The following is an 18,966-nucleotide window of genomic DNA, read 5'->3' on the forward strand; positions in this document are numbered from 1 at the left end:
AAAAAAAAAATATGACATTAAAATTAAATTTAGACAACAAATAATAATTAATTGAAATAAGTAATAATTAATTTAATATACCTCGCCAAACCATAGTCTAGCTGAAACATGATAACGGTATCGTGTAAGGACATACAAATCATAAGGTCCTCCAGGATACCGTGTGAGCTCACCAGGTCCCTCAGGTCCATCATGTTCCTCCTCCATATGCTCTCCCTCATGAGCAGGTGCAGCCTCCTCCTGCTCATGTACATCCACCTGCTCGTGCACCATATGCTCATGTACCACATCTTCCTCATGCACTGTAGAAGGCTCCCCCTGATCATTATGTCCCTCATCATCGTCTTCAATAATCATACGTCTTCTTCTCCTTGAAGCTGTCAGTCGAATCATCTCAGGGGGATTCATCGGAGTCGATGTAGAAGTATCAGTGTCCCGTGTAATTCGAATGATTTTGCCGTCTCTTCCTCGTGCACCCACTGAAAAATTAAAATATTAAAAGAATTAAATCACAATTAATTATAAAATTATAATTAATTAAATTAAAAAAAAAATATATGTAACTTCCGGAAAACTTGATGCTCAAGTTTTCCGGTAACTACCGGGAATGTTGGCAATCAAGTTTTCCGGAACGCTTTCTGTACCGGATATGTCAAAAATAAGTTTTCCGGAACACTCTTCTGTACCGGAAAACTTCCTAAAAAGATTTCCGGTACCGGAAAACTTTAAAACAACTTTTCCGGAGTACAACCTCTGTAACGGAAAACTTGTTTCTCAACTTCTCCGAAAATTTTGGAAAAAAACTTACTCTCTGTTCCGGAAATGTGAAAGTGTGGAATGGTAATTTTGTGAGGTTTTATTATTTATACGAGGGTAAAATAGTCATTTCATTCTAAATTTGGGGGTATAGGTATAATAAGGAGGGTACAAGGGAAATTTTTCCATAACTAAAGTTGTGCCATTTTGCACTTTTTCATCCAACTTGAACAATATAGAAAGCCCACGAGAAGGGTGAAACAGGTCAAAAGCCCAATAGTACAAAGAGAGAATGAAGTCAAACAAAAAAATATACAACATGGACTTTTAAAAGAGAGTTGCTCATAATTCAAAGAAAAAAAGAGTTGCTCATCCCACCCCCAGTAGTCTCACTAAACCCCCCAAAAATCCAAAATACTTACCAAATTGTGGGGATTTAGTTCGGATTCATGCATCCGATAAACACCTTGATATAAGATAGAGTATCAAAACTCTCTAAATTTATATTTCTCTCAAATCCAACTCAATCTCATTTCTTCTCCAAATTCATACTAACACATAATATTTTGATTCATCAACTCTTAATCATCAACAAGCTCATTCACTTCCTCATTTAAACCACCAACAACGAGATGACCTTCTAACTTTTTATCCATGTCATGTTTGTGTGTTCATGACACAACACTAAGATTTCATTATTTGATTGTTAATAAATAACCATACAACCTGAATGAACATTCACAATTCTTATTTCACGTGTTTTTACGTTTTAACTTCTTATTAGTTCTTTTTATATACACCACCATTTCACAACCCAATACAAAAAATTGTTTTCTTCGATTAAAACCATGATCATATTTTGTAATTACCATTGAAAATCATAAATTAGCTGCCTGATGACAAATTCAAGCAATCAAATCATCTCAACATCTATATTATTATAAGTAATAATGTTTATCCTATCATCAATGACATTCACCATTGGCTCTGCAATATTCAGTTTCAAATCAGTTGCTTCTTTGAATTTCAAGTTAGGTACGAGCTCATATATTTTTGTAGGCTTAGGTTTGGGTTCAATTGCAGGTTCAAATTTGGGTTTCAGCTGCAGGCTCATGTTTCAAATTGGGTGCCAACAAATATTTAGATTTAGCTTCAGACTCAAACATAATTAACTACAAACATTTAAAACAAATAAAAACTCAGTTATGCAAAAAAACATATCAACCTGGACTACATTAATAACTACCGAATGCGTGAATTCGATAGTGTTAAGTTTTTGAAAAGCATACTACCGAATGCGTGAATCTGACAATATTAAGATTTGGAAAAACTTTAATAACCAAAATGACAATGAAAAAATATTTAGAGCTACATTACCTTTGCAATGAAGAAAAATAATGTTAATGATGCCAATTGATAAAAGAATGAGGTTTTGAACTCCAAATATGTGAAAATAGTTGAATGATTTGAGTCTGAGTGTTGAATAATAAATATAGGTGAAAAGACTAACATGACTTATGTATTGATGCCTACCGGATGCCAGAATCCGATAACTTAAGTTATCAGATTCGCGCATCCGAAAATTTACTAATCTAGAACGTAAAATCTTATAATAAAAGATAAATTTAAAAAATTGAGGGGCCTCTAAGAAATAGTGGAGGGATGGACAACTCTCCTTTTCAAGCTGTACTTTCAGCACAAGTATAAGTCATAAATGGGCCTAATTCTCTGGGCTAACATTTGTACCAACCAACATAAGGAATTCTTGTTGGACCTACAATTGGACCAAGTGAAGCACCCTAATAAAGAGAGTGCTATTAACAACAAAAAATACCTCTATATTTTTTTAAATATACTTTAAGATGCTATAAGTTATTCGAAATGACATCTATGATACAAATTTTTTATTTTTTATGTGTATATCTAAATTCATATTGTGGATGGAAATATTATTTTCATAACAACAGTATTAACATGTCTCTAAACGAACCTAACAAAATTTACCAATTCCTCTAAAATTGATACATTATAAGTAAATTTAATATAAATCTTTAATGAGATAGTAAATTCTCTACATTAGAGTGTGCCTACATTAGAGTGTACCAACTCCTAAGAAAAAGGTATGTCCCTAGTAAGAGGAAAAAGTTGTTATGGAGGCACGTGAGTTTGGGTTAAAGTTACCCAAAAAAATAGAATAAACTCAATGGTCCCCAATTGAAACCCAAATCATTTATAGTCATGGAACCATTACTTGCATCGATGTCATTATCTCTTTTATGTGAACGGAATTTTTTATATTTATTTAGGTTCTCATTCTCATGCACATGATTAACAAAGCAATGATATCAACATAGTTAGGACTTAGGATGATAAAGGGACCTTTACAACCTATGTTCAATCGACACCATTATGCTCCATGAGTTGTAAGAGATTCAACCTACTTTTATTTTTCCTTTCTCATGGGAACCTACATAGGAGGAACCATGCCCCTCTTTTAGGAATCTACACTATTATAATAATTATTTTGTTGGGAAACCAACAAGAGTAATCTCATACAAACCGAACTATTAGGAAAAGAGTAATCTCATACAAACCGAACTATTAGGAAAAATATTAAAGATAACTCACAAATTTAAATTTAATTTAGTTCGACATTTTATATCTAATCCACAATCTTTTAACTAAATATTTTATCATTTTATAACTTTTTGCAAATCTTTCATCTCAATTCATTTTTCTTTTCCAAATATCAACTAATACTTTATTGGATCAAATAGTCTTAGATTGTGCATTGTCATAAAGAGAAGTCATTCCTCTCATTCTCATCAAACAAATGAACATTCAACTTCAATGCAGTCGTAATACATATTTAAAAAATACAAATAAAATGAGAACTAAGATATCTTAAAATGAGTGATACGAAAGACAACTTGTCTCTCTCCCTTGATAGAAGTCTTAGCTCTAATGCTAATTGTTGAAAAACAAACAAGATAAAATCTCCACACAAGCGGAAGCATGCCCATATGAAAAGCAAAAATGCAATTCAACATAGCTCATAACTTTAATGTGATTCGATATCCCATACTTAATTTACAAATTCACAACAAAATATATTATTATTCAATTTAAAATTTTTACAATGAGAAAATTACAAACCCTTTTCTATTATTTTTCTGGAAAAAATTGTAAATTCTTTCACTCAACTTTTTGAATGAAAAAATTACGAAGTCTCTCAAAGCATACAATTACCCAAACCCCAATACACTAATGGAAAACTAAACTCATAACTTATTTACATTCAATTAAGGTAAATAAATTGATTAAATTTAAAAATAATTAGTTATATATATTTTTTTTAAGATGAAGGACATTTTTGTCCAATCAACAATAATATAATTTCTCTCTTCTTACTTTTTATTCAATCATAATAGAGAGAGATAAATACAATTCTCTCTTATGTTTCTCTTGAATTTCTTTTCTACTAAACAATATCTTAAATTCGCTTTATTTCTCATTTATTTATCTTTTCTCACATTTTTTTTTTCATCTTATTCTTTATCTCAATTTCTTCTCAAAACCAAACATAACCCTTTTTTCTTTGGTGTAAACGTGTTGGGTTTGTGTAAACTTACATCTCAATGCTTGAATAAACGTGAAAAATGTTTAGTTCTTTATTACGTGCATGTGCAAGTTATCATTATATACATATAAATTATATACACTAGCATACATACAACACTAAAGTGCCCACTTTTCTTGATTCTATTATTGCTTATTTTTCTCTTTTAAGTTTTAAGTGGTAAATTTTACGCGGTTATTAAAAATAAATAAATATATGAATGTATAAAAGAACAAAATTGTATATATAATAGTTTAAATAAATATATAATAGTTTAACCGAAGATCTCTGGTTAGATAAAAACAGATTGATCACTAGACTAGAGCATTTTAGATGTTATTTTAATGAAATTTTTAATATATATAATATGAATATTACATAAATATTATTATCTATATATCTATCTATATATAAAATAATAAATCTTTGAAGTGACCATAACAACCTTCTATCTCTAATAATAATAATAAAAATAAATATTTGAGGTGATTAGAACCAACCTTCCGTCTATAATATGAATATTACATAATTATTAACATTTTACAAATTATAATTTTTTGATGTGTATACTATAATAGCAAAATAAAAATAGATATTTTAATCTAAATTTTTAATTTTGACTTATCTTTTTAATTTTCTCTCCCAAAAATATAAAAAAGATAGACTAATCCAAGACATTTTGCGTTGGCCCTCTCCATGTGAGAACAATGAGTTGTTGCCAACTTTTTAGTAATGGACTTTGTCTTCAAAGATTTCTCATTTATATCTTATTATAGTTTATGTTTTTCTTTTTTAACGTATATATACTATAGTTTAAGTTAAAACCTAATCCACCATTGTTTAACGTGTCTAGTCCTTTTTTGGGTACGTATGTATTCTTTTTTATATTTGTGATAAAAAGTTAAATATATATTTTTGTCTTACAAGATTTATTAATTTCATTTTATTAGTCTCTACAAATAATTTCTCATGATATTTAGTTTTTAACACATTTTTCCTTAATAATTTTAATCTCTATTATCAAATATTTGTACATATAGCTGATAGAAGTTTATGTGACAACAAATTCTCTGTGCCAGATTTTAAACCACTTAAAGAACTTGATATTTTAGATTGCAAACCTTACACCATATAGATTATCATGATAGAAATGTTAGTCATTAAGAACATTCTTGAAATATAGTGTTTTCACACTAACATCATTTTTTTCCATGTGAAATATCAGACTATATATATATATATATACACACAAGGATGATAATTCAAAATACAAGGTTAATTGATAATATAAAAATAGATGTTGATTTCTCTATTTGTGACTCACGTTTTTGTAATGTTCATTTGACGTAAAGACCAAAAATAAATTTACTTTAATTATATTAACACAAATATTAAAATCATGTATATCTTTCCGTAGACATTTAGAAGAGTTATGTGACTCTTCTTATGGTGATTCATTTATTTGATTAATAGCATCCTTGTAACCAGATTCTTCATCCAAAGAACTTTCAGCATCAATATAAATCAGTATATCTTCTAATATATTAATAATACTTTGTTTTAATTCTTCTTGAATATTAAAGTTATTTATTTTATTAATATTTTCTTTAACTCTATATATATATATATATATATATATATATTAAATCCATGATATATTAATAATTTAACATTCCACCGAATCAAAAGATCTTGGTACCAACTATTGAAGGAAAATGAGATGTATATATGTAAAGAGAGTGAGAAATTAAGAAACATAATTACAACACAAGAGAAAACTAGAGAAAGATCATGACAATTGTCAAAGTATAACACATTGTAAGTTCTTTTATAATACATATATTTTTCTCAAACATTCTATAGGTATACTCACACTCTTCAAAATAAATATTTAAACTATATTTTACAACACTCTAAAATAAAAGTATAAAAGAAAAGAAGAAAATCGAATGCAAATTTAAAGTGTTTATAACTGATGCATCTTGTAACAAATAATTAAAGCCAATATATATATAATATTGATTTCCCTATTCTTTTACTATAATAAGCGATATGAAACTTGTTTCAAGGTATTTGAATTAACTTTACCATAAATTATATTAATGTTTGTGTTTATTTTTGTTTATGTTATTTAGTTGTTTCAAAATTTTCTCATAAAAAAGTGATCTGGGGTGGATCTAGATCAATGGTCGGAGTTGTACATAAGACAACAACAACTCCTAGATAAGGATAGTGTACTTGCACACACTTTCATAATCAAATAAGTTTGTGACTTAGAATGAAATTTTTTAGGATTAGAATACCTTTAACCTATGTCAAATGTGCTTTTTGCAGGACGTCGTCTAGGATTTCTAGAAGCAGTTTGTTAGGGTTGATGATCTTAATTTGATATAATCGTGAATCGTCGCTTGATTTCAAATGTGTGTCTCTTATGATCATTTGGTGATCGTGTTGCCATCAAATGGTATAGATATATAGTGTAGATTTAGATTATATATAATCATAATTACCATCATACGATAGTGAGAATATGTCAATTGAACTTCGATTCGATGATCTCATGTTTCAATTTTTTTTAGTGTGCAGGGATGTCTTAATTCAACCGTTGTTTAATTATGAGTCTAAATTGAAGCAGCCTAGATCTGAGTGTGATCCAAAACAAAAAGAATTATCATAAAATAAAAAAAAAATGCATATATACGAGTCTATAAAAATAAATAGACAGACAGGTACAATTTGTTACAATTATAAGGAGTATGCCAAAGTCAAACATACACAGTGTCGCTCTTCATTTATTTATTATTTAATAAGTAATGCTAACAAATATCCTAAAAATATTTAAAATAAATATTAAAAAAAGTAAAATAAAATTTTGAATGTGTTTAGTGTTTTGAAATTTAAAAAAAATAATATTTTGTACATAATTTTTATTAATATTCTTTTAATAGATATTATTTAGACATTTGTGAACACGACCCTTATTTATTTTGAGTGTGTAGAATAGAATAAATAGAAAGTAAACGTGTGAAGAGAAGATGACAAACATAAGAAATCAAAGGGAATGTGATGATGAAGTGTTATAGTGCCAAATGCATTGCATAAAAAAGCAACTATAGTATATAGAATATAATTTGTCAGCTCTGAGCTGTTACTTGTGTAAAATAACTAATCACACCAACAATCAAATTGTACTATGTCAGTTATAAATTGGAGTACTATTAATAATATTATTGTTTAAAATTATGGGTCTTTTTCAAATTATGTTTGTTAGTAATTAATTTTACTTTAAAAATGTTCTGATTTATTATTGAAGTAAAAATATTATATTTCACAAAAACAAATTATATTAATCATTAATTGTTTTGGGGTACTCTAATTATTAAAATTTTATTAGGACACATTCACTAAACATTATCTTCCGACACAATAATATGTCACACCTAAATTAATGGATAAAGTTTGAAATATTTTTCCTACTATCTTTCAGTTTTTCCCAATGGAACGTAATCAAAACCAAACGATAAAATAAAAAAGTTGAAAATGAACATAAAAGGAAAGACACTTACAACTTTGTCCATCACCCATCTATCCATTCAACTTTATTCTTTCAATTTTATTCTATTTATTCATTCCATTCAATGTCGTACTTTTCTTCCTAACTTCGTACAATTTTTACCAATTTCGTTCACATCACTAACCTATCAAGATTTAATCTTATCACACAGATAAAAAAAACATCATTTTCCAATTAAACATTTATACACAAGCATAAATTTTTAGACTAAAAATATATTTTTATGATATTTTATACTTATAGTTAATTCATCCATTAATTTGATTAAACACTTTAAGTTTAATCAACTAACTTATCTGCTATTTGTTATATATTCATTCTTTATCAGCTAATTTATTTGCTGTTATTTTTTATCAAACAAAGTCTTAAAGATAGATATTTGACATGAGTCTATTGTCTAATTTATGTTAAACTCAAACCAAATTTTTTGTAAATAGACAATATCAATGACTTTTTAGAGATCTATTTAACTAAAATCTTAAAAAGGTCATGCTACATATTCTAAAATTTAAATTTTACATTGAATAAATATGCAGTCTGAAATTGATTTATAAAGAAAGACGTCATTTATTTTACAAATTGATACTCTAAGAATACGTTAAACTTAATATAAAAATGTAAGATGATATCATAGTTTGGTGCCTTATTTTTTTTAATACATGTTCTTTATTTTTTTTATAAGTCATATAATGATAATAAAGTTCATTATATTTAATATGATGTTAATCAATTCGTTATGTTTCATATAATTAATTCATCTTAGATCTTATGACTAAGATAATGATAATGAATTTTATTATGTTTGGATGCAAGCAACATACTTTGTATGACAAGATCCCATTCAACAATCATCTCAAAAAGAGATTCTTAAGAAAAATTATTTGAATTTTTTTGTTATTCTTCACAAATTTTAAAGACCTAGGAATACTAAAAGCAGAAGAATTGATAAATAAAACCTTTTTGTTAAATATTTAGGGTTTTAATTTTTGTATAAGGATAAAAAAAAGTCCATCATTTTTTGTATATATTCAACTATAAGGACTCAACAATTTATAAATTTAGAATTTAAAATTTAAAGTTTAAGAATAAAAAATATTGAACCACTCAATTTTTTACATTTATTTTAGTATATAAATTTTATACTACATTTTTTTTATTATATTTTTTGGGTACTGTAATAGTAAAATTTTAGTGCTCTTGAAAATTTGAGGTCATGTTCCATCGCACACTCTAAATATGCTTTGAGTAAGCACTATTGTATATTATATTCAATCATAAATTTGTTAACTATTTCATTTATTTTTTAACATATTTAAATATATTATTATAAAATAAAATCTAAATATGATGTTATATATATAAAATTAAATTCTCTAAAATATCATATTACCTTTTAAAATATAATTTTTTTACAAGTCTTAAAATATAACTTAATCTCTTTGATTTTTTTTTTGTATTGTGACCAAATTTGTACCCTAATTTTTACAATAATAAACTTAATTAAAGTTTTAGTTCAAAACTAGTTAGTTTATTAACTTGTTAATATATTTATAAAAATCTACACTTTTGACCACTTAAGTGATGTAGATTTTCATAAAAAGAAATTAGCCAAACATATTTTTAAATAGATGTTTTTGACTTTGTGAGCCTCTAAAAATAGTGATGTCAAATTTTAGAAATGGACCTATAACAAATACAACATTGACATTTGAAAACAAAATTTATCAAATACACTTAATTTTAGTGTTCAGATTCTGAAGAAAAAAACTTACTATAAAATAAAAAACCATAAAAATATACTCAAAATATAATGTCTAATAAAAAGATTATAATATAAGTACAGAAACCATAAAAAAATATGCTTGAAATACAATTTCTAATGAAATAAATTAATATAAAAGCAGAAACAGTAAAAAATATGCTTGAAATAGAGTGAAATTTGTGTGTTTAAAAAGGATTTATATATGTAATGATAGATAGTGATTCCTAACCCTAAGTTGAGATTCCTAGTTTATCTTTATTATCCAAATTAAGAAAGAAAAAAAGACAAAGCTAAGGTATTGCATGTGGGCACTATGATTCTCACCCATAAGCATCACTGGCTGCATATTTATCACACACAAAAAAGATGAAAATAATTACTACAAGTTACAAAGAGAATGATTAGCAAATAAAGAAAACAACAAAGAATGAGAGAGAGAAAAAAAGAAGAGAGAGAAAGAGAGAGTTCACTTTCCAGCAATGAATGTCTTTTTTCCTTTCTACAGTTCACACTAACCTCGTAGCCTTTTCCTCTGTCATAATCGTTAATAACCATTAATAATAATTAATTATTATTATTATTATTGTTATTATTATTCATAAAGTCTTGATTTTTGGTTTTCTTCCTCATTATTATACACAATTGCAGTTTCACAAGTTTCTTCTTTTTTTGTTCAACCCATTTCCATTTTTTCACCAAGTTTGAAGCTTTTCTACTTTTCAACTACACCCAATTATCTCTTTTCTCAATCACAATGCATGATTGATTTGCAGCTAAGCCTTCATATTGTGAAATTTTCTCAACAGTTATTGGTATGCTGATTTATTCTTTGAAAAATCTGTGAGAATTTTGAATCAATTAATCATTCTGTGTTTGTTTGGTAATCTTCAACAAAGCTTTTTTTTTTCAGTTGACTTGTTCACATGAATCTTCAAAAGCCAATTTGACAATTGAAGATTGGTCTGCATGAATACTTCATTTTTTTTATGCTAATTTTTCTATATATAGATACAATTTCTATGCAATAGACCTTAACGTAGCATATTATTCCATCTATAAATGAATCTTACATGCAAAAATTCATTTTTAGTTTTTTTTTTACCATAGCATATATGCTTTGATGTGAATCAAACAATTTAAAATTTATTGATTAATTTTTTTATCAAAATTCAAGAAAGATTTGATGGTTTTAATTTTGTAATAGAACAGTGACTTCTCTTTAACTCATACCTGAATAACTTGTGGCATTATAGGGTGAAATTCTAATGGAATCATACATGGAAGATGAAATTGAGGACATGAGAGTCTTTTGGTAGACCCTTTTGTCTGTATGGGAGGCTTGTTACAGTTTTTTGAATTCAATCAAGGGAGGATGGCAAAGAAAGTCCATGCTCACAAGAGACATCATGTTGGTAAGTGTTGTTTTTATTATATATTTAAACTTCACTTATGCTAAGAGACCTTAATTAATTCTAAGTTTTATGTTATTAAGAAGCATAATTGTGCACTAATTTCTTGTGATATTCATTCAAGCAAGTGAAATAAGACCAATAGTTGAAAGGTTGATGGTGTTAATAGCTAGGGTGAATGAAACAGTCTAATTGTAAATGGTGAATAGTTTGTTACAACTTTATAAATATCTTGCTGAAATTCAGGATTTCCCCCCCTAGTTTCCTCTCTAGTCACAAGTTCTTGACAGTACTTTTTTGTCTCTTCATTTGATTGATTAGTTTTGGTATGTTACTTGTTGCTGATTTTGTAATTACATTGTGTTCGACGCAGGCCTTGAAACTCCTCGAAATAGTCTAGATCTTGAAGTAGAAACATCTCAGAAGTACGGTCCACAAGGAGAATTACCGGTACTTTTCGCTTCATATGTGATGGTTTTGATTAGTTAATTCATTGACTGCAAAATATTAAGTATAGTTTTGGTATTATGTTTCACTACTCTCATTCTTGAATTGAATTGTATTCTGATATGAACTTTTCAGCACTATTATCAAGTAGAAGAAGACTGGTCTGCAAATAATTGTTATTCAAATGCGGGTTCGATGAAAAAGCTGATCAATGAAGAGCTATCTGAACGATCGAGCACCAGGCAAAAGGCACCAAGTCTTGTGGCAAGGTTGATGGGGATAGATATGATGCCGGTAGACACTAAATCTGTTGCTCTATCAGATAGAAGAATAAGTGAAAATATCGGGAAGAAGTTTTCAAACAAGAGAACAAATGGAAGGAGTTCAGTTAGTTTGGAATGTTCCAACTTTAATTCTTCTAGACATACTGAATTCGATTCGTTTTGTAAAGTTATTGATGATGATGATGATGATGATGATGGATGGAGCCGGAGTTTTGGAAAACCAAGGCCAAGGGAACATCCACAGGAAGAGGAACTTCAGAAATTCAAGAAAGAGTTTGAAGCATATCAAGCAACAAGGTTTCAAGAATGTTCAAAGTTTGTTGAAATCGGAAGTGTTTCTAGCCGATTTCTTGTTCAAGAGAATCTGAACAAGGAAAAGGTTGCACATAACAATACAAGTATGCAAAGGAAAATCTTTTTTCCTTCAAAGAGCAGAACTTTAAGTAGAGACTTTGAAGAGTCCTTGATGATGAAATCTTATAACAGATTAGATACATCTTCTTCGCCGACGCGAATAGTTATCTTGAAGCCTGGTCCTGATAATAGCACATGCAATCATGAAGAGAATTGGACTAATTCATCAGAAACATTACCAGGTAGACATAGTATAGAAGATTTTCTTGAGGAGGTGAAAGAGCGTTTGAAATGCGAACTGCAAGGAAAAACGGTCGGAAAAAAAGGTTCTGAGACAGTGTTAAATAAAAAACCATCTGATCCTAAAGTTATAGCTCATCAAATTGTAAAGCAAGTCAGAGAAAATGTGACTAGAGATGCTGACTCAAATTCGGGCTGCTCAGAATCAACAAGGTCATACAAAGATGAAATGCAGTTCAATGGACTGAGTTTTCCCGAATTTATCAGTAGAGATACAAGGAGGTTCTTATCAGAGAGGCTAAGAAATGTGGTGAAAAGTGAAAGACATGACGATATTTCTGAGGTGAATTCAAGATCAAATGCATTTTACAATCACAGAATTAGACTCAAACAGAATGGAAATATTTTGAAGTGTGCAAATGATTGGGAAATATCGAAAGACGAAACAGAAATACAAACAGGATCTTTCAGGCATGAACTTAATGATAATAACATACTGTTCCACAGGGAATTGTCACCTAGGAACCTTGTAAGATCCTTGTCTGCTCCTGTATCAAGATCAGGAACATCATTTGGAAAGCTTCTTCTAGAGGATCGCCACATATTAACCGGTGCTCATATTCGGCGGAAGCTTGAAGCTGTTGAAACTATGTCTGTTGATGTTAAGAAACAGAAAAAAGAGAGATTTAATAATATTAAAGAAAAGGTCTCCAATTTTAGATACAGTTTTGCTCTCAGAGGGAGGCTTTTTGGCAAGAGAGGTCAATCAATGGGAGAATCACATGGCGATGAATACCGTCGTGCAGTGAGAGATATCACAAGTGGTCCAACAGTTCTTATGAACTGTGGTGATGAGAGACATGTAAGTTCATCATATATTTTTATTTTGTAACTTTTCACCCTGATGACTTTTACAAAAGATGTACTTAACAATTGATACTTGATACACTATTATGTATCTAATGAGATACTGTGATTTACTGTTAAACTTTGTTGTTACTTGATAACTGAACACAACAAATTATAAATCCGTAGCAAACATGTATTTTTTCCGATGATTTCATCTCCGTGCGTTGAACGGGTTCTTGATACTAGTTTCATACATAGTTGTTGTAATAAATAACCATTTTGATTTTCTGCTATATGCTAGGAGAACTACACTGAAGTACCTCCTAGTCCTGCATCTGTGTGTAGCAGTGTTCATGAAGACTTTTGGAGGCGGACCGAATATTTAAGTCCAATATCAACTCCTGATGTGTCCTCAAGAGATGATACTGTTGTGCCTCAAGTTTTCAGAGACATCAGCTCTGGTTTAAATGGTATAATAAAATTCTAAGTTTCAAGCATTGGTCAGTGATTAGATTATCATAGTTTTGTATTCAAGAAAAGGCGGTTACGTTATTTTTAGTATGTTTTTTACTGAATTTGCAATTATAATCAACAAATAATCTTTGTTCTTTTCATCAAATGTTGAACTCTTTATGATAGATCTTTTTGTTTGTTGATTTGACAGAGCTAAGGAGACAACTCAATCAGCTTGATTCTGATGTTCCCGAGGACTTCGCTATGAAGCAAGAACCTACTGAGTCTGAATTGGTGCAATTAAAGGATCCAGCAGAATCTTACATAAGAGATTTACTTGTTGCTTCTGGTTTATACTTTGGTTCTTGGGATAAATCTTTGTTAAGAGGGGACACATATGCAAAGCCTATTGGGAAATCAGTTTTTGAAGAAGTGGAAGAATCTCATAAGAAATTGATCAAGGAGAATGATGAAAATTTTATGAAGGATCAAAGTGAGAATAAGTTACAAGACCACAAGATTTTGCTTGATTTGTTAAATGAGGCACTTTCAGTTGTTCTTGGACCACCTTTGACATTGTCTAGATTCAAAAGGAAATTATGCAACTCTTCGACGATGTCGCCGCCTCAAGGAAACGAGCTTTTGAACTTAGTATGGGAGAGTATTCGAGATTCGTTGTATCTTTCGTCCGACATATGTTATTATTCAGTTGATAGTTTGGTGTCTCAACACCTGAGATCCATTCCTTGGTCTGGAATAATCAATGATGAGATCAATATATTGGAAAGAGAGATAGAATGTCTTATAACTAATGATCTTGTTGATGAACTCACAAAGGATTTGCTATGAGGGTTATACACGGTGTAGCACCGGCTTCTTGGATTGAAGACGTGTCTGACACGTGTCAATTTCTAACATTGACACATCTGGTTACATTCAGTCACTTGAATTTACTTAAATTATTAACTGTGTCGAAATGTTAGTGCCGTGTTTGTGTCTGTGTTGATGTTTCAATAGGTTATACATGATTTACACAAACTGGAAAATAGAAGCCTAATTGATATAGTTGTGTTCTGATGATGGAACAATGCATGAATATGTGTATATGTAAAGTATCTATTGTGTGTGAGTGTTTATGATATAGGGGGAATTGAGTTGTGGTAATACATATTGTACATGAGTGAAGTGAATAATTAGATTATTTTTTCAAAGCAGCAAATTTATTGATGTTTATAGTTGTTAAATTTTTCTAATCTTTGCTTATTCTATTATGTGAATGCCAAATATCAATAACGAATTAGATGAATATTGTGTGTTATATTTCCTCCTCTCCTAACAAATTTTACTACTAGTAACATTTTGTCTATAAAAAATGACACAACACTTTGAAAAGTGTTAATTAAAATTGATTTTGTCTCTGGTCAATAAATGTAAATGTTGATTGTTTTGAATTAAAATTGATTTTGCCTACCTCAATTTATGATTTGCACTTCAAATTAAAATTAAAAAAGTTTAAATAAGTGATTTCACCTCAAACTCAATTTTATTAAAAAGTAAAACTGTTTATGATTTTTATAAAACGTAAAACTGAAAAAAAATAATTTTTTTTGGAAAAAGAATAAAAAAATCTGAAAAAATAATTAAAAATAAAAGTAAAACTGAAAAAATAAAAAAATAAAATTGAAAAAAGAATAAAAAAATACCCCATGCAGTACTGAACTACAGGCCTTCAGTTTTCAAGACAACAACACTCTACAACTAAGCTATAAAACCTATCATATTAATTTATTTTAAATTTTATTTTGTATCCCAAAAAGTTAAAATAGTTATTTGTATTATTTATTTTAATCTGACTAGTAAAAAATAGTTGAAAGTCTCTAATCTGGTTGTCGCCGGCTACCCTTGTAGATGCGACGGGCGTCACAGGTTTGGAATTTGGAATTTTGAACTTTATTGTTAATTTGAACTATTCCTTATCATATCATTGTATTAGCACGATATTCAATTCAATGTCTATACTTTAGAATGTGTTTTATTTGAGTTTATTTACTAGATGACAGATATTCATAAAATAAAAGAATAATTTCGTGCAATTATTTAAGTTCCCTTGAAGCAAAAGATAATAAAATTTAGCAAAATATTATCCCACTAAGATTCCAACTATAGCTTAATATTAGCTACAATGAAATGCTATCACATTTCTTCAATGATATGCCAAAGCTATAACTTTTATGAATGTGGTTACAACTCAATTCAAATGTTTTATTTTTGGATTTTGACTCAACTCCCAAATTTCAATCACACAACCCTAATTCCTTTCTCTAATCCCTAATTACTATTCCATCTAGCTTTCACCTTCCACCTTCCGGCACCGTCCTTCCTTCGTTTAGTTCTGGTTCGTTTCTATTCATCATTACCAAATTTTTTCTCTTGTTTATTCTTCTTTTATGTTGTTTCAATGGTTGTTTTGGTTTTTATTTTCAACATTTTAGTTTAGTTTTGATTGTTATTTTGGTGTGTTGTTTTGCTGAATTATTGTTCTTCTATTATGTTGATTTTTTTTTTTGTGCTTAGTTTGTTAATGAGAAGGGATTTTTTTCAAAAACTGTGACTTGATTTTTTATAGCATTGTCGACATTTTAAATATCCAATATTGAGCGTGAGAGGAGTGTTGAGATCCCAGGTCGATAAGAGATATGGCTAAATTAGTCATTATAAGGCTTGGACAACCTTCACCCTAAGCTAGTTTTTGGCATTGATTTAGGCATAGTCCAATTTTTAATACTGTGCATACTAAATCTCTCCTTTTCAATGTTGTTTTGCTTTATTATACACAAGTTTGGCAGTATATGGTACTTTTGAAAAAATATCCCAAGAAAAAAAAAAGTGTTTGACAGACCTCCATCCCCTTTTCTTCTTCAAACGGCTCCGGCCTCGGCAAAGATAAGTATAATAGTCAACCGGCACCGTCTGTGCTTCCTCTGTACAGTGTTTGCTTTCTTCAAAGCAGATATCATAAGGCAAGCCTCAGACATTTCTGAAACAGTTTGCATCTTTGCTTTCTTTGATCTTAGTTGTTAAGAAAATTGTTACCTATGTTGTGATTAACTCAACAGTTATCTTCTTTAAAAAAAAAAAAAACTAGTTATTGATTTATATATGACTAGGAAGGATATGAAGATTGCCCTAGTCTTTTGACATGTGACTTCAAAAAAGTTTTTTCATTTTTAATAATGAATATGAGGTGTAAACTCAAGTATACAAGCCTTGCTGTATATTTAGAGTACACATATTGATAAAAATAATTGAATTACAATGGAATCCAAGTACATTAAATAATTTTTGGATTTCTTTATTTCAGGATGGTTGAATTCTCAATAAGTAATGCTAGATATACTTACGTGCATGATCAGAAATATCCCTCTGAAGATGTTGATATACACCATATAGTTCTGAAGAGGAGTGGTGCAAAATATTTTTGTGTGTATGCCTCAGCACTTCTTGTGTTAGCATGTGCCATCTATCTGTATCTTCTTCAGGTATGTCTTCCAACAAATTTTCCTTGTCAGTGACTTGACGATTTTGAAAATTTTGTGACTTTTTCCTTGGCTATATCCCTTCTATTAACAGGAAAAATCTGTTAGTGTTGTGTATTACAGCTTACTTTTTGACATATTTCTTGTCAAGCTGTTACTTCGGAATCCTGTTAATAAAGGTGAGTACCTGATAACCGGGCCTGTGATGCTCATGATCTGAAAGGTTAATTGTTATTCTCATTGTAACCAGGGAAAATAAATGTATAATGTATGCTGTATTTTTTAAACTTAATTTAGTCATTTTGACAAGGTTAGCATTTGCTTGCAGAGTCTGTCGTGATTATGCCAGCTTTTGGAGTACAGCTTGAGACTCACTATATGAGGTAATATTTTGTTAATCAGTTATTCAGTCAATGATCAACATTATGTTAGGATACATCATACATGTAAAGCTTAGTGTAGGATTATAACATGTTTTGTAAATGTACTTATTTTGTTTTTGATGATTTGTTACAGTGGAAAAGTCATCAGATGCTTTGTTCCCATTGACAAGATTCTAAAACCTGTTTTACTAGAGTGTGTGACTCCAGTGACTTGTTACTGGACTCTATCCTTGATTGTTCGTGAGGAATCAGAAATGGTGTTAGTTTTCAAGGTAAAGTTTCATTTTTCTTTTGCACTCGGTTTCATTCTAAGAGTCTTATTTACTTGGTACTTGAACACTATTACTTGTTTTTGAAAAACTATATATATAGAGTTAATTGTCACCTAGTAAGGCATTTAGCAACTGTTTTAAGTTTTTACCTATTGACTAATGAAGAATCTCTAAATTTGTCTGCTAGAACTTGCGACCGCCAGTTAAAATGCTGGTCCATGTCTGGAAGGCTTTGTGTGCTGCAACTGATAATAAAGAAGAGACTTGTACACATACACAGTGAATGATGGACAGCTTTGAGTTCGTTATACTCCCAGCGGGGAATACTCTGGATTCACAAGAAAAAACGATTGCTATGACTAAACTGGTTATGAACTCATTGATATGATTTCAAGTTGATAGTTTGGAATGTAATGGCCTATTGACTATAGGACTACTAGAGCAATTGCCTTCGCATTTCTCAGATAGTGTCTTGTAACTAACATATAGTGCAGGTTCAGACATGATAATGGTCATATCCTGGGTTGGTAACACTACTGTTTTGGATTACTTGCTAAGAGAGGTTCTTTTCTTTTTGAAAGAATTTCATAAAGTGAAGGTATTTCTATGAATTGGATTTCATAGAACAGATAAACATCTAATGATTTTATAGTTCATAAACAATTTCATTTTTAAAAAGGGTGACTTTTGTTTAGTTTTACTTTTGAAAAAACTTACATGAGGGTTGAATCTTGTAAAAAGATGTTTGTCTTGCGCAACACAGCAAGTTATGATTTGAATCATTGCTAGGCAAAATACCTACATTTTATGTCTACAACTCATTGACCATATTTATAATATATCATTTTATGTCTTGAATAATGTATTTCCATGACCTGGCTCCATCTCTAACTATTCAGTCATTTCTTCTTTGTTTCTTCTCACTAGGGCAATATCATCCGCAAAAAATTTGTACCACAATATTATCTCTTTGATATGTACCATAAGCACAAATAGAATCAAGATAAAAAAGATAAGGACTCAAAGAT

General features: G+C 29.5%; 2 protein-coding genes across 4 annotated transcripts; both read left to right on the forward strand.

The window, feature by feature from the left end:
* Positions 1–10,096: 10,096 nt before the first annotated feature.
* LOC101499015 (uncharacterized) lies at positions 10,097–15,000 on the forward strand. The gene is made up of 6 exons (XM_004512214.4): positions 10,097–10,523; positions 10,965–11,123; positions 11,494–11,570; positions 11,703–13,307; positions 13,596–13,764; positions 13,959–15,000. Exons 2-6 carry the CDS (start codon positions 11,042–11,044, stop codon positions 14,594–14,596), a joined length of 2,571 nt encoding a protein of 856 aa, XP_004512271.1. The 5' UTR covers positions 10,097–10,523; positions 10,965–11,041; the 3' UTR covers positions 14,597–15,000.
* Positions 15,001–15,519: 519 nt separating this feature from the next.
* On the forward strand, positions 15,520–18,741 carry LOC101499333 (uncharacterized). 3 transcript variants are annotated; one of them, XM_027337313.2, is made up of 7 exons: positions 15,703–16,142; positions 16,586–16,767; positions 17,109–17,286; positions 17,378–17,462; positions 17,612–17,666; positions 17,800–17,938; positions 18,126–18,741. In XM_027337313.2, the coding sequence occupies exons 3-7, from the start codon at positions 17,110–17,112 to the stop codon at positions 18,219–18,221; spliced, it is 552 nt and encodes a 183-aa protein (XP_027193114.1). In that variant the 5' UTR covers positions 15,703–16,142; positions 16,586–16,767; position 17,109; the 3' UTR covers positions 18,222–18,741. The 3 variants fall into 3 exon arrangements, with proteins under 3 accessions (XP_004512273.1, XP_027193114.1, XP_004512272.1); XM_004512216.4 differs by lacking the exons at positions 15,703–16,142; positions 16,586–16,767 and adding an exon at positions 15,520–15,673; XM_004512215.4 differs by lacking the exon at positions 16,586–16,767 and having other exon boundaries at positions 15,705–16,142.
* The last annotated feature ends 225 nt before the right edge of the window (positions 18,742–18,966 follow it).

This window comes from Cicer arietinum, chromosome 8 (genome assembly GCF_000331145.2).
Source record: "Cicer arietinum cultivar CDC Frontier isolate Library 1 chromosome 8, Cicar.CDCFrontier_v2.0, whole genome shotgun sequence".
NCBI classification, from domain to species: Eukaryota; Viridiplantae; Streptophyta; class Magnoliopsida; order Fabales; family Fabaceae; genus Cicer; species Cicer arietinum.